Below are 16,046 nucleotides of genomic sequence, written 5' to 3'. Positions count from 1 at the left end.
CTGTATCAGCGCTGCTGTTTTCAGCACTGAAAGATGAATTGTCTCTTCTCACTATTCTCTATTTTTCTAACTTAACCCTTCTGCTAGCAGCTTTTCTTGTTCTTCTCTTTGATTTCTATGAGTGGTGGGATCAATGATAGCTGTTCTATTGGGAATGGATTGGAATAATCTCAACAGCTACTGATGGAATTTTGCTCAGATCACCAACCTGGAAACAAAGAGACAATGTGACAATATCTGGTGTTCTGTTAATACTGACTTATCTAATGTACTAGCTAAAGAACTCTAATGAAACCACTGTATGAACTGTCAGTAATGAGAAGTGGTTGTACATTTATGATATGAGTGAAGGACGTTCGTTTGCTTGTGGTTAATTCAAATGGAGAAAGTCCACAACACCTGATAGGATTGTTGCGGAGAATTGACAGGACAGCTGGGAATAAATCCAACCAAATGCTGCCAGTAATTGTGTTGTTGGAAGTGGGATGGTACAAAGACACAACTCCACTTAAGATCAGTGATATTTGCAAATTTGTAACAGAATCGAAAATTTAATTGTGTAAACTATCAAATACAACCTGTACTGTTTCCTTCTTATAACAAAATAATATTGATTAATCATAACCAGGAAAAACATTTAACAAGTTCTCTCTTGTACCTTTATATATATTTATATATATTTTTATATTTTTTTCCTAAATGAGAATGACATAGACCCATTTTAGTAGCTTTATTTTTCTACAAATTTGGTAGTTAAATTACTGGTTATCAGACAAAATCAACAATAAATCGAAGTCACTTCTGCATTCTCCTTACACTTGCAGACTTGTGATGCAAGATACACAAGTGCAAAGATTACGGGAGAAAATTTTTTCTTTTTTTTTTTTTTTTTTTTTTTTTTTTTAGCAGCGGCACAAGCACATAAGCTGCATTTTATGAACTGAAGCTTATTTAATTAGAGAAAAAAAAAAAAAAGTAACAACAACATAACCCACAATATAATACTCCCCTCTTGTTGTACTGCAAATGCAGTACAATAATATGAAATAATAAATTCACATCTGTCTAGAGAATAATGAAAATAATTTAACCTGTACCAATGAGTGAATTGGGTATGGATCCAAACTGCATCAAGTTTACCTTCATGTTGGTGAAAAAGATCCAGATTGTGGTTATGCCATATGAGTAACAACCACTCAACTCTTGTAGGATTAGAGCTTCTAATACATCACTTTAACTTTTCTATTTGATTCGATTATTCTTTGTGTAAGCATTTAACAACTTTAAACTTCAGCGGTCTCTACAAAACCCTTATCAAGTAGCACACCTCTCTTCTCGGTTAAGAGAAGACGCCATTCTTCCGGCTGTAGGCGGGGGTCATTCTTGGTCAAATTGCATTCTTTTGGCAATCTATCATATTTTCTTACGTACCTTTTTACCCACCCGGCCTGCCACTAACTCACATGCCGGGACCCCCTCACTCATTGTACTGATGTTTTTGTCCCATTATTACTCTTCAGATCTAGACTGGGGCAGTGACCAAGGGGAAGATGGCCACCAGGGAAACTCAATGACGTTTTAGTTCTCATACTCTGGCTATCTGTCCTTTTTCTGAGGCGCCATTATAAGGCGGTGGCTGTATATTTGCCATGCAATGGGAAAGGTGGTACAAATACTTGATTTTTGCCATCTGGCTGTATAACCCTATCCCCAGACCTAATACAAAAATTACACTTTGTGGATAGACAAGGAGTACAGACTATATTGCGCAGGGTTCTTGGTCAGTCTGTATAATGATTAAATTGATACACACAAGTAAAAACAAACACGACATAACTGAGCTCATGACATTGACACAATTTCAACTCTGGTGGGATGTCTTACTGGGTTTAGCCAGATATGAACAGAGACAGTATGATACGTGGGGGACCGCCACAGGCTTGACAGGTACAAAACTCAGTCAATCGGGAACTTTTTATCTCCACACGTATTATAGACAAACCGCCTCCCACTGACTAATCACAAAGTTCATCAGTTGGGAGGACCCAGGGTATTGTGCCTATGTATATGGACAATACTTGCCTCCACTGGCTCTCGCCTTCGGATACATCAGGGCCGGCCTTACTGATACTGTCCATATACTTATATAGATACCTGCCTCCACTGGCTCTCGCCTTTGAATACATCAGGGCCGGCCTTACTGGTACTATATCTGCCGATACTATCTCTGTTTTTCTCCGTCCAGGGTCCCTTCTATTTTATCCAAATCACCCAGAGACGAAGTAACACATAACATAAACAGGCCAACACGCACTCTGGACAGGACATCGGACACACAATACAATACTCAATGACGTCCACGAGGGGAACACCAACCTCAATACTGGTGGGTCTTCTGACTATCACAACTAGGGATAACAGGGACAACCCGTCACGGAGTAGGTGTGCTATCCTACTCCAGCAATTTGCACGCTCCCACGCTTGGGTAGTCGGGGTTTGCTAGCCCCGAAGAAAGACCACTTGTGTCAATCAGCTGCAAATGTACTCATCTCCCACGTCTGGGAGATGTATGATATACACGCTTCTCGGGGTCGACACGTTTGTCCTGGACACTTCTGTCCTTCCCCCCCGTAGCAGACACTGCTTAACACTTTGCTTGGTCCTACGCACAGGACGCCGGGGGGCCGACACGTTTGTCGGGACACGTTTGTCCCTCCCCCCACAAAATGTCAGAAACAATGTATATCCAGTTGTCACCTGTTGTCCGAAGTATTACCCTATCCTTTTATTCTATATTTTCATCCACCAGTAAGCAGTTAATAGACAATAAACATCAACCATAGATTAATAGGCGACAAGATACTCTTATACAGGTCAGGTAAATGGCACCAGGCAAGATTTTACCTGTCTTTGCTGGCTGATAGAAGTCGATATTGGCAACAGACACCATCAGCAGTAGGTACAGGTATGACACAGGCAAGAAACTAATAACATAGGTCTTACCTGTGTCCCGGAGGTGATCAGTCTCCGTCCTTTTCCTCTACTGGGCGACTGTTGTCCTTGGCATCGGCTAGTGGTCAGCCAGAACCTGGTGCCCCACGTTGGGCGCCAATTGTTATGGACAGAAATATGTCCCGAGAGTATCTGTCCCTTCCAAATTGTGGTGAATAAGTTCAGCTAGCTGATAAGCAGGAATGACACTGACACAGACAGTTCAGTATACAAAATGCTTCTTCACACTTTATTGTAAGGTACAAAAGGTTATATAGGCTAGGTGGGGGTTGTTATGACACCCTCCTAAGCTTGCGGTTTCGCTATGTGGCTTCAAATGGAAAAGTACAAACTTCATAGATATAAAAATAGATATCAAACTTCGTAGATATATATCTTGAAATGGGAGGAAATACAACGAAATATAAAGTACAAAGTTCTTATGCGGTTTTAATTTAGCAGTCATCTTCCAGGAACAGCTGCATAGGGGCATGACCACAAGCTGGCGTGACCTTTTAGACCGAGTCTGTTTCTGTGAAGAGGTTTATCTTGATTTCATCCTAGCTAGTATTGATATATGTTTTGCAAATAGCTGAGTAAGGAAATATAGCAGACACACAGACTTTTTAAATGAGAGCACACAGAATAAACTGACCAGTCCACCACATTACATTACCCCCCTCTCCAGGGGGGCCACTGGACCCCCAGTGTTCCCAGGAAACTTTTGATGGAATTGCTTCCTGAGACGGTCAGCCTTGATGTCCTCAACTGAGACCCAAGATTTCTCCTCGGGACCATAGCCCTTCCATTTAATTAAGTACTGGAGCTTACCCCTTACCAGGCGAGAATCAAGGAACTCTTGGATCTCAAATTCAGGCTGACCCTCGACCAACACTGGGGGAGGAACAGATGACTGCCGGATTTGTGAAGCTGGTTTGAGAAGGGAGACATGAAAGGAATCATAAATTTTAAAATTAACAGGTAACTTAAGACGAACAGAGGAAGGGTTAATTATTGCGGTGATGGGATATGGACCAATGAATTTAGGACCCAGTTTGAGAGAGGGCACCTTCAACTTGAAATTCTTGGTAGATAACCAGACCAAATCTCCCACTTTATACTGGGGTGCCTCTCTACGAGATCTGTCAGCAGCTTTCTTTTGAGCTGATGTAGCTGCAGACAGAGACTCATGCACTTGAGACCAGACCTTAGAAAATAACTCAACAGAGGAGTTGGCAGATGGTACAGGGGAACCAGACCCAGAGAACGAAAAAGCTTTGGGGTGCAACCCATTGACAATAAAGAAAGGGGATTCCCCAGAGGAAGAATGAGTAGCATTATTGTATGCAAACTCTGCCCAAGGTAATAGTCCTGCCCAAGTGGACTGGTTGTTAGACACATAACACTTGAGGTACTGCTCCAGTGACTGATTCACCCTCTCAGTTTGGCCGTTGGTTTGGGGATGATAAGCAGTGGAAAAAGATAACTCAATCCCCACCAAAGAACAGAAAGCACGCCAAAACTTTGAGACAAACTGAAACCCCTGTCAGAAACAATATTTTCAGGAAAACCATGTAACTTAAAAATGTGATTAACAAAACAATCAGCCAAGGTCTTAGCAGAACGGAGGTGTGGAAGGGGAACAAAATGGCTCATCTTGCTAAACCTATCCACCACCACCCAGATCACAGTTTTCCCCTGTGAAGGGGTCAAATCAACAATGAAGTCCATCGAAAGATGGGACCAAGGTTTTACTGGAATGGGTAAGGGAATTAACAGACCCTGGGAAGAATTTCGAGAAACCTTGGATCTTTGGCAGACTGGGCAGGAATTAACGAAGGCCTTCGCATCCTGTTTGAATGATGGCCACCAAACATGACGGGATAACAAGGACACCGTCTTAGAAATGCCAGGATGCCCTGCTATCTTAGAATCATGAACCTCCCTCAATACTTGCTCCCTTAACTCCTGGGGTACAAACCATCTCCACAAAGGGGTATCTGTAGGAACAGATGTTTGAAGGGGAAGCAAAAGAGAAGAAAGGTCAGATTCAAGGGTTGCTATGATCATTTCCCTGGGAATAATGGGAGTACACACACTAGAGTCAGAAGAAATGGATTCGAAACTCCTAGAGAGTGCATCCGCCTTGGTGTTTTTAGTCCAAGGCCTGAAAGTCAGAGAAAAATTAAACCTTGTGAAAAATAGAGCCTGCCTAGGATTAAGGCATTTAGCAGACTCTATGTATAGTAAATTCTTGTGGTCAGTATAGACCGTCACCAGATGTTTTGCACCCTCCAGGAGATGCCGCCATTCCTCAAAGGCCCATTTGACTGCCAACAATTCCCTGTTACCTATATCATAATTCACCTCTGCGGGTGAAAACTTCCTGTAGAAGAAAGCATAGGGATGCAACTTGTTGGTAGTCGGGTGCCTTTGAGAAAGGACTGCCCCAGCTCCCACCTCAGAGGCATCAACCTCCACAATAAAAGGTAATGCAGTATCGGGGTGTCTGAGAATGGGGGCTGAACTGAATTCCTTTTTTTAGGAAATTAACCGCTTGAATGGCCTCAGGGGGCCACATACTGGGGTCAGCGCCCTTTTTAGTCAGATTAGTAATGGGGGCCACAATGAGGGAAAATTTTTTGATAAACTGCCGATAATAATTAGCAAAACCAAGAAATCTTTGGGTTGCACGTAACGAAAGGGGTTGGGTCCAATCCAGGACAGCTCTCAACTTGCCTGGATCCATTTCTAGACCCTTGCTGGAAATGTTAAACCCCAAAAACTGAACAGAAGAAACCCCAAAAGTACATTTCTCTAGTTTCGCATAAAGATTATTTCCCCTTAGCCTTTGTAAGACTTCACAAACATGATTTTGATGTTCTTTCATGTTGGAGGAAAAAATAAGAATATCGTCTAGGTAGACCACTACGAAGATCCCCAGCAAATCCCGGAAGATGTCATTGACAAACTCCTGGAACACTGCGGGGGCATTACAGAGACCAAAAGGCATAACAAGATATTCGTAGTGGCCATCCCTGGTGTTAAATGCAGTCTTCCACTCATCACCCTCCCTGATTCGAATCAAGTTATAAGCCCCTCTAAGATCAAGCTTGGTAAAGACTTTTGCATCTTTAACTTGATCAAAAAGTTCAGAAATTAGAGGGAGAGGATAGCGATTTTTTATGGTAATCTTATTGAGCCCCCTATAATCAATACAGGGGCGAAGACCACCATCTTTTTTCCCAACGAAAAAGAAGCCCGCCCCCGCAGGGGAACTAGAAGGTCTGATGAAACCCCTTTCCAAATTTTCTTTAATATACTCTTTCATCGCCTGGGCTTCGGAAAAAGAAAGAGGGTAGGTTCTACCATGAGGAGGAGTTGACCCAGGGACAAGATCTATAGGGCAGTCATACTGCCGGTGTGGGGGTAAAGTTTCTGCTGCCTTTTTAGAGAAGACGTCAGCAAATTCTGCATATGCAGCAGGTAACCCCTCAAGCGATGTAGTTGCTACTACAGAGGGAAAGCATACCCCACCACACATAGTACCCCACTGTACCAACTCCCTTGAGACCCAATCAATCAGAGGGTTATGCCTCTGGAGCCACGGTAACCCCAAAATAAGAGGAGAGGAAGCACCCTCAATAAGGTAAAAAGCTATCTCCTCACAATGCAAATTATTAATACACATAGAGAGAGTTACCGTCTCATTAGAAATTACACCTGACCCTAAAGGTCTTTTGTCTACTGCCATTATTCTCATGGGGGCACTTAGAGGAACTAAAGGGATACAGAATTTAGCTGCAAAGGCAGAATCCAAAAAATTACCCTCCGCCCCTGAGTCCACAAATGCGGACACCTTGACAGAGCCCGTAGGCCAGGTTAGTTTGACTGGTAACAAAACCTTAGAGGCAGATTGGGGAGAGGAAACTCCTGCACCCAAATGGAGCTCCCCTTCTCCATTTAGGTTTCGGAGTTTCCCAGCCTCTTAGAACATTGGTTCAGAAAATGTCCCTTTTCACCACAGTACATACAGAGACCCAGGGAACGCCTGCGTGCCTTTTCCTCAGGAGTTAGATGGGATATGCCTAATTGCATAGGCTCCTCCTGAGGTAGAGGCACAAAGGGGTTAGGAGATTTTACATTGGTCACCACATTGGATCTTATATTAGTAACCCCAGAGAAGTTTGAACTCCTCTCACCCCTTCTCTCCCTTTGCCTTCTATCTACCTGGATGGCGAGGGACATGAGACCATCCAGGTTAGAAGGTAGGGGGTAATTAAACAGACTATCTTTTACAGAATCGGATAACCCCAAACGGAATTGACTCCTTAGAGCCAAATCATTCCACCCAGTCTCCACTGCTCACCGGCGGAATTCGGTGCAATACACCTCCGCATCCCTTTTCCCTTGGTGCAACTTACGAATCGCGGTATCGGCAGACGATGCACGATCCGGGTCATCGTAAAGAATGGCCATTCTGTTAAAGAAGATGTCTAGGGAATAACGAGCTGGGTCTGAAGAAGGCAGCCTGAGGGCCCAAATTTGGGGGTCACCCAAAAGCAGGGTCATTGTGAACCTTACTTTCTCCTCATCAGATTGGAAAGAATGAGGAAAGAAACTAAGGTACAGCTGACAAGCCTCTTTGAAAACAAAAAATTTGGTGCGATCCCCACTGAACCTTTCGGGGAACACAATTTTGGGTTCATGGGGTTTAGATGAGTTACCCCAACTGGCAGAAGAACCCACAGGAGGTGCAGGAACAGGATTAGGCGGCTGCTGCGAAGGCCCCAACTGGCGGGTCAGATTGTGGAATCCTTGAAGCAAATAGTTCTGTTTTTGCTCTTGCTCCTCCATACGTTGCAGCAAGGTAGTGAGCAACATCTCAGTGGAAGTTTGAGGTGTGAAAGAAATAGATATTTGCCGCACCTTCTAACCAAATGTCTTTCCCTAGGGAGGTCCCTTAGCCGAGAGCTGTGAGCAACTCGGTGTAGATGTGCTGACTACTCCTATATATAAAGAACTGATTTGATGCTCAAAGAGAGAGACAAAAAAAGGGAGTACGTGGCGTTTGAGGTGTAGCAGAGGCAGCAGCAGCTTCGTGACCGTCGTCCTCCATGGCCCGTGATAATGTCACGGCCGGCACCCAACACCAGAACAGGTGCCAAGTACCCTGGTCTCGGCTCGGCTTCACCAGTAGTGTGACCACCGTTGGGCTTTGGGAGGAGCCCTCAGCTTACTTGGGTGCCACCTGGACTTAACGAGGGGTACAAGGCAAGATGTTCTGAGGGACACGGCAGGTAGCAGAGTCTTTTGGGCCGAAGGTCACGGCACAAATGGAGCAGGCAAGAGAATCGTCAGACAGGCTGGGTCGAGGCAGGCAGATATCAAGAATTGTCAGGCAGGCAAGGGTCAAACCGGGTTGTCAATCAAAAGGGTTAATCAAAAGAGGTAGTCGGTAATCAGGCAAGGGTCAGGATCCAGAAGTCAGAATAGTCAAAAGCCAGGCAGGGGTCACAACAGGAATCACAAACAGGTTCAGACAGAAATAACTTAATCACAGAAGCACCAGGAACAAATCCTATCACGGGCAAGGTGCTGTGGACAGAAATGGCCTTAAATACTTTTGAATTTCGCGCCTTTGCGCACTGACGTCATACATCAGCGCGCCTGCGCCTTTATATACAAGGAGACGCGCCATGCGCGCCCTTAGAGAAGAGCCGCCGCCAGCGCATACACGCTGGCGTGGCTAGAGGAAAGGATGGTGCAGCGGGCGTCCCCACCAATGGCGCGACGGACAACCCCGCCGCACAGGTATTATTACAATACCATAAATCACAATGATGTCATTAAGTTAGGTGTTGATTGTTGAGGTGTTGTATTAGCAATATTGGAGCTTTGGTGTGTTATTAAACCTTCCAGGGAGAGGTGCCAAAACAGCACTGTCCTGCCCCTTCATGTCACAAACCCACCCCAACATGACATCATTGTCCTGCACCCTGTTGTCACCTGCTCCATCACCTGCCCAGTCCCTGCCTGGTTCAACCCTAATCATACCCCGTAAAATTCACATAGACTCTGTGCTCTCTACAGAAGAGGAAAACCAGCCCCTTTAAATAAATCCCAATAATCCATGACGATTACAGGGCACTAGAGTTTTCTATCAAATACAAAACTCTATTGGAGGTTAGTACTGCGAAACAGATGTGTATGCTTGGGGAAAAAAACATGTCTGTTCGAAAATATTTCAATTACTGATTTAGTAGTGAAAGTGGCTAGAATTGATTTCCAGATCCCAGCAGTGCAAGGCAGAAGTGCATGCGAGCTTTTGTTTATAGGTAAACAATTTGATTGATTACTTTACTTTGTTTTTGATTAAGAGAAAGTACTAAAGTTTTAACATTAATTATATTTTTCTGTATATATCACAGCAGTGGTGTAACTACCATACACAGACCCTGAGCCCCTCACCCTCAGCCGCAGGGTCTGCTGTATAGTATTCACAAGTGAAGTAAATTCATTTACTTGTGGAAGGGTGTTGATGCTCAGTCCATTCTGAAGATTTGTTTTAGTTACACGACTGTAACTATAACAAAGTATTATAACATAGTATTAGCGAGTACCCTGACTGGAACTGAACTCCAGGGCAGAAAAGCTACCTACTGTATTATTATTTATTGATCGAAAAAAGATCTCTATAGATTAACAATTGTATTTTTCCCTTTATGCCATTTGCACATATTACATTTAATGCTTTAGTTATATTTAAACTAGTATTCAACACAGAGGATTATAGGAAATGTAATGTCTATTTGTTCTTGATTTTATTTACTAGAGGACGATGGGAAATGTAGTTAACAAAACAGACATTTAAAATAAGAAAATGGATTTATATTTTATTTTATTCCTAACAACATTTTAAAACGAACTCTAACAATTTGAATGTTGTTTTAAAAAATGTACACAAAATAATGCATGCTTAAAAAAACGAAGTTCAAGATGGCTGCTAAATACATCGCTACACTTCTGGTGCCCCATAAGGCTAGTTTGAAGACTTTATCTACAGCACATTGATTGATACATCAAGGTAAAAACTTCACGTTACTCACACAACAAAATTTCAGAAGGTGGTGGATATTTACATAGTCTCACATTAAACTCTAGACACGGCCCACTCACCACATTTGCACCTGCGAAACAGCATTGTTCTTTCTGCAACTTGCATCCTATACAAGAAATGTATAAATAGCATTGGTGTGAGCAAACATTGCACCCATCTTAGTTGCGGTTATAAATGACTCCTAATGCCTCTGGTCTCTTGGGTGCAAGAGTTTAAAAAATGATCTTCCTGCCCATTTTCTTATCCAATACTAGTTACATACAGTCTGTGGTACAATTTTTATTTTCTCTATGCTTTCTACAATGCATAAGTTTTTATTTTTTTAAATCTGTGATAAAATTACTGAAAATGGTACATGGTACACTAGAGTAGTGTAAAATGTTTGCATTGTATTGAATTGTAGGCCTTATTAAAGAATATACACACGTTTATAAATAAGTCTTAAAATTATTTAGACATAATGTGATGCAGCAGGCCCTTACTTCACAGGTTAACTCTGTGAGTGAATGGTTAAATGGTTTAAAGTTGTTAAATCTGTTGCTTAGTACCAAAGACGATATCAAATGCCTTCCTGGAATAAACACCTACATGAGTTGTCATTTATCAATAAAGTTATGTTAAAGAAAAAAATCACTGCTTTAGAAGCCACGTTGACAAGAGCAGCGTTTGTAAGCAAGCATTTATTGCCGAAACTACAATTCCCATATCCCGCCCATTAGCTTGGCTACTAAGTGAATGGTGGGGAGTGTAGTTCTATAACAGTTTTTTTTTCTGCTTCTCTGAGAAAGGAAGGAGGAGGAGAAGGGAGAGAAAAAAGGAAATGGGGCGGGCATTAAATCAACTGCTGATGTGAGACTGTGAGCTGTTCACAAGCAAGTTGCTGTTTACTGTATCTTTAGTGTTTCTGGAGGGTTGCTGGCAATTGACAACCTTACACAGAAAGAAGACATGTCTTCTCCTCCCAAAGAGAAAATGGACACCAAAGGCGGTCACCTTCCTGCTGGTATATTCAGATTTAATTTGCTTTGTTTACTAAATGCCAGGACTGGGAGGAGGGAGAAGGTGCTTGGGCCGAGAGAGACGTATTTTAACAGTGCCATATGCTGAAAGAGCAGCTGGACAGATTAGTAGGGAAGGTGATTTGCAAAACCTGTAAGCCTTGATTTAACTGAAGCAGAATACACGCAAGGAATTCTTCACTGGTTGCAAGATGGATCAGCACAGGGCCGTGCAGCCTTGCAGAATTGTTGCTGTATTGACTTCAAACAGTTAACATACGTGCCCAGGCAAAACACACACCACCCAAGTAAAGAAAGTAGGGACTGTAAAATATTTTTTATGGTACATTGAACGACAGTGTGGCTCTTGGTTTTCTCAGTGATATTTATGTTAATATTATCAATATTAGCTGACCTGTTAAACTATTTACAAGCAGATGTATATAAAATGAAAGCTGTTTACTCAGTGTTCCTCAAGCTCCTGCTTCATCTACGTCCATTAGTTTATTACATCGTACTATGTTTGCAACCTGGCTGTTCCTTTACCTGCCCAGCATATTTGCTATGCTTCATAAATTCCTTTACCTTGTTTCAATTGTATGTTCTGTGTAAAACATAGGGGGGTTATCAGCTAAAGGGGAATGTAAATAAAATTGGCCAAAAAGTGTATAACTGGTATTGGGTTATTTTCAGCATATTTTGTTTACCTAAAATGGAGAAGAAATACTGCTCCATATTTGTTTGTTTGGGGCACAGAGTAATATATTGAAGGGGTGGTTCACCTTTAATTTAACTTTTAGAATTTTATAGAATGGCCGATCCTAATCAACTTTTCAGTTGACCTTCATTTTTTCTTTTTTATAGTTTTTGAATAATTTGCCTTCTTCTGATCCTTTCTATCTTTCAAATAGGGGTCACTACAAATGTATTGTTATTGCTGCTTATTCCTCATCTTTCTGTTCCGACCTTCTCCTATTCATATTCCAGTCTCCTTCAAATCAGTGCATGGTTGCTAGGGCCATTTGGACCCTAGAAACCAGACTGCTGAAATTGCAAAGTGGCGAGATGCTGAATTAAAAGCTAAATAATTCAAAAGTCATAAAAAATTAAAACCAATTGCAAATTGTCTCAGAATATCTTTTCACTGTTGTCCGTTGTAGTACAGATCCATTATCCGGAAAGTCCCAGGTGCTGGAGGATATATAATGTTGATGACAAACCATTATGTGTGCCCTCCCCTTAAGAGAGAATAAACAAAGAATCTAGTGATTAGTAAACACTATTGTCACAGAGAACACAGCAGTTCATTACAGTATGTGGCTTATTTACATTACAGGCCTCCAATGCACTATCTCCGTTATTTAGATCATGGAGAGCCAACCTAACCCCATTTTTTGTTCTGAACAACAAGAATCACTGCAAAAGTAAATTAACTTTAAGTCCCATAAGGCATGCAGCCATTGCAACCATGTCTATGAACTACAGCTACAAGCATCCTTTATTAGCTACTAAAGTTACTGAAAATCTGGGTGTTGAACATCCATATGTCACATTGTTTTTGTGTGTTTTTTTTTATCCAGAATACTCGGGACCTGTGGTTTCCGAATAATGGATCATTCTGTAATTTGGATCTCCATACCTTAAGTCTACTAAAAAAATCAATTAAAAAGTATTTAAACCCAATAGGATTGTTTTGCTTCCAATAAGGAATAATTATATCTTAGTTGGGATCAATAACATGGTACTGTTTATTATTACAGAGAAAAGAGAAGTCATTTAGAATTATTTGTTTATTACAGACTCTATGGGAGATGGCCTTCCTATAATTCTGAGCTTTCTGGATAATGGGTTTCCAGATAATGGATCCTATACCTGTACAACTTTAGCTTAGAACTCCAATAATTATAAAATAAAAAAAAATTGCTTAAAAAAAAGGACATTTCTAAAACTATAATGTTTTTGTGGCTAAAAACTAAAAACAGTTTTGCAAGAATAGGTGCATATACAAGTTTAAAAAGTTGCCTATAGCTGTTGTATATTGTTTAATCATCTTTTCTCTAACTTAATAGATGCATTGCACCACAAGACTTTTCAGTAAGATTGGTGTAACTACCATACAGGCACAGGGTCACAGAGTAGCCCAACCAAGTGGTATGCTGTATAGTAGTCTTTCTTTTCGGCTACATCTTCTGCCTCTCACAATTTTCCCCACCCAGAACACATTAACACAGAACAGTGTATAATTTTACTTTGTCTGCTCATATGTCTTGAGCCAATAAAATCACCTTGCTGAAAAGCTATTCACTTTGACAGTGTGCTGCAGTTTATTGGACTTTGTCTCTAAAAGGAGTGGTGACAAGTTTCTGAAAAAAATGCGGGGGGGAGCTCTTGGTGCTTGTGATGCTACTGTTCAGTAGCATAACGGCGATACTGTTTTTCAAGTATTGGAAAAATAAATATGGCATCTTACACGCAAACCCTTTTTTCTTTGTGTTTTTTTAGTGATTTCAGCATGCCATTTTATTGTATTGTGAACCCTCATATAACACAGAAATGTAGCATGCTGTGAATTGTAATGCAACTGTGCTCACATGGAGATTTAGATGCTGGTGGGTACAATCCAACTGAGTAGATGGAATCTGTTATCTCATGTGTTACATGCACTCAAATCTGCATCTCAAACATTCATGAAATACACACAAAGGCCTGTGTGTTAGAGCCCTAACAAAAATCTTGCACTATTTTAGGGGTTATTTTTTACATTTTCTGTTTCTTGACAAAAAGCATAAATAAACACTCTGCCTCAAAAAAAGCTTGTACTGTTAAAACAGTTTTATACATTTTATTGAGTTTTGTACATTAAAGCAAAATAAAAGCTGTTAAGATTTGTATACAATATAAAGCTGCACCCCTAGAATAATATCCTAGGATAGATTATTTGTGTTTTTAGCATGTAAGATGTGGAAGTGTGTGCCACTGATCTGCCGTTCCCAAACATGACTTAATTATATCCATTATACAGCCATTACATACATCCATTATTCATCCTAGCGTGTCCTCATAGTAACATAGTAAGTAAGGTTGAAAAAAGACACACGTCTACAAGTTCAACCTTTTAGTTATTTTTTTTTTTTTATCTGCCTAACTGCTAGTTGATCCAGAGGAAGGCAAAAAAAAAAAAAAAAAACACCTGAAGCCTCTCCAATTTGCCTCAGATGGGGAAAAATTCCTTCCTGACTCCAAAATGTCAATCGGACTAGTCCCTGGATCAACTTGTACTATGAGCTATCTCCCATAACCCTGTATTCCCTCACTTGCTAAAAAGCAATCCAACCCCTTCTTAAAGCTATCTAATGTATCAGCCTGTACAACTGATTCAGAGAGAACTCCACATCTTCACAGCTCTTACTGTAAAAAAGCCCTTCCGAATATTTAGGCGGAACCTCTTTTCTTCTAATCGGAATGGGTGACCTTGTGTCAGCTGGAAAGATCTACTGTTAAATAAAGCATTAGAGAGATTATTATACGATCCCCTTATATATTTATACATAGTTATCATATCACCCCTTAAGCGCCTCTTCTCCAGCGTGAACATCCCCAATTTGGCCAGTCTTTCCTCATAGCTAAGATTTTCCATAACTTTTACCAGCTTAGTTGCCCTTCTCTGTACTCTCTCTAATACAATAATGTCCTGTTTGAGTGATGGAGACCAAAACTGTACGGCATATTCTAGATGGGGCCTTATAAGTGCTCTATACAGTGGAAGAATGACCCCCTCCTCCTGTGACTCTATGCCCCTTTTAATACAACTCAAGACCTTATTTGCCCTTGATGCTGCTGACTGGCATTGCTTGCTACAGCCAAGTTTATCATCTACAAGGACTCCAAGGACCTTTTCCATAATGGATTTTCCTAGTGCAGTCCCATTAAGGGTATAAGTGGCTTGGATATTCTTACATCCCAGGTGCACGACTTTACATTTATCAACATTGAATTTCATTTGCCACTTAGCTGCCCAGATTGCCAGTTTGTCAAGATCGTGTTGCAAGGATGCCACATCCTGGACAAGATATTTTTGGTTTAAAACTTTAAAGCAAAATTCTTCTTGCTATGGTATACACGGATTAACAGATAACCATGAAGTTGATACGTTTTACATCTAGCAGCTAGCACATTAAAGGGGTTGATTGCCTTTCAATTAATTTTTTGTATGATGTAGGGAGTAATATTCTGAGACAATTTGGTTTTCATTTTTAGTTGTGTTTTTTAGTTATTTAGCTTTTTATTCAGCAGCTCTCCAGTTTGCAATTTTAGCAATCTGGTTGCTAAGGTCCAAATTACCCTAGCAAACATACAGTGATGTGAGTAAGTAACTGGAAAATGAATAGGAGAGGGCCTGGATAGAAAGACAAGTAAAAAGTAGCAATAACAATACATCTCATTGTTTCAATAAAAAAAGCTCAACCAAACTCCCATTCCTAATTTTCCCTTCTTTAGTAATAAAATAACTCAAATAAATTGGATTAGTAAAAAACTCGATAAAATCTGGCAAAAACCCAAATCATACTATATTTTTCCTGACTTTTCTCCCGAATCAGATTTTTCCAGGTTTTTGCCAGAAAACCCAGAATTTATCAGATTATCTGGCTAAACCCAGCACAGACCATGATATCTTCCAATTGCCAAAGGGACATCTTCCATTGACTTATGCATGGCATCGACAGGTCTGGGGATTTCGGATTTGTGCTTTTTGCATCATCGGGGTATAATAAATTTAGTAAAATGTGAGTTTTCTTTTTTCCACAAAAAAATTGCTTTTGCCCCAAAAAGCCTGACCAGATAAATTCAAAGTTTAGTAAATAACCCCCTAAAAATTAACTTAAAGGTTAACCACATCCTTTAAGCCCACGGCTACAAAGATCTTTTTTAAAATCCCT

General features: G+C 40.9%; 1 protein-coding gene across 1 annotated transcript in view; it reads left to right on the top strand.

The window, feature by feature from the left end:
- Window positions 1-10,892: 10,892 nt before the first annotated feature.
- Window positions 10,893-16,046, top strand: part of dap.L (death-associated protein L homeolog) — a 56,827-nt gene continuing 51,673 nt past the window's right edge. The window contains exon 1 of the mRNA XM_018267642.2: window positions 10,893-11,114. Coding sequence (XP_018123131.1) covers window positions 11,060-11,114 — 55 coding nt within the window. The 5' untranslated portion in view covers window positions 10,893-11,059. The remainder of the gene's footprint in view (window positions 11,115-16,046) is intronic.

Source organism: Xenopus laevis, chromosome 6L (assembly GCF_017654675.1).
Source record: "Xenopus laevis strain J_2021 chromosome 6L, Xenopus_laevis_v10.1, whole genome shotgun sequence".
In the NCBI taxonomy this organism is placed as follows: domain Eukaryota; kingdom Metazoa; phylum Chordata; class Amphibia; order Anura; family Pipidae; genus Xenopus; species Xenopus laevis.
This window is presented reverse-complemented; position numbering and strand designations above follow the sequence as displayed.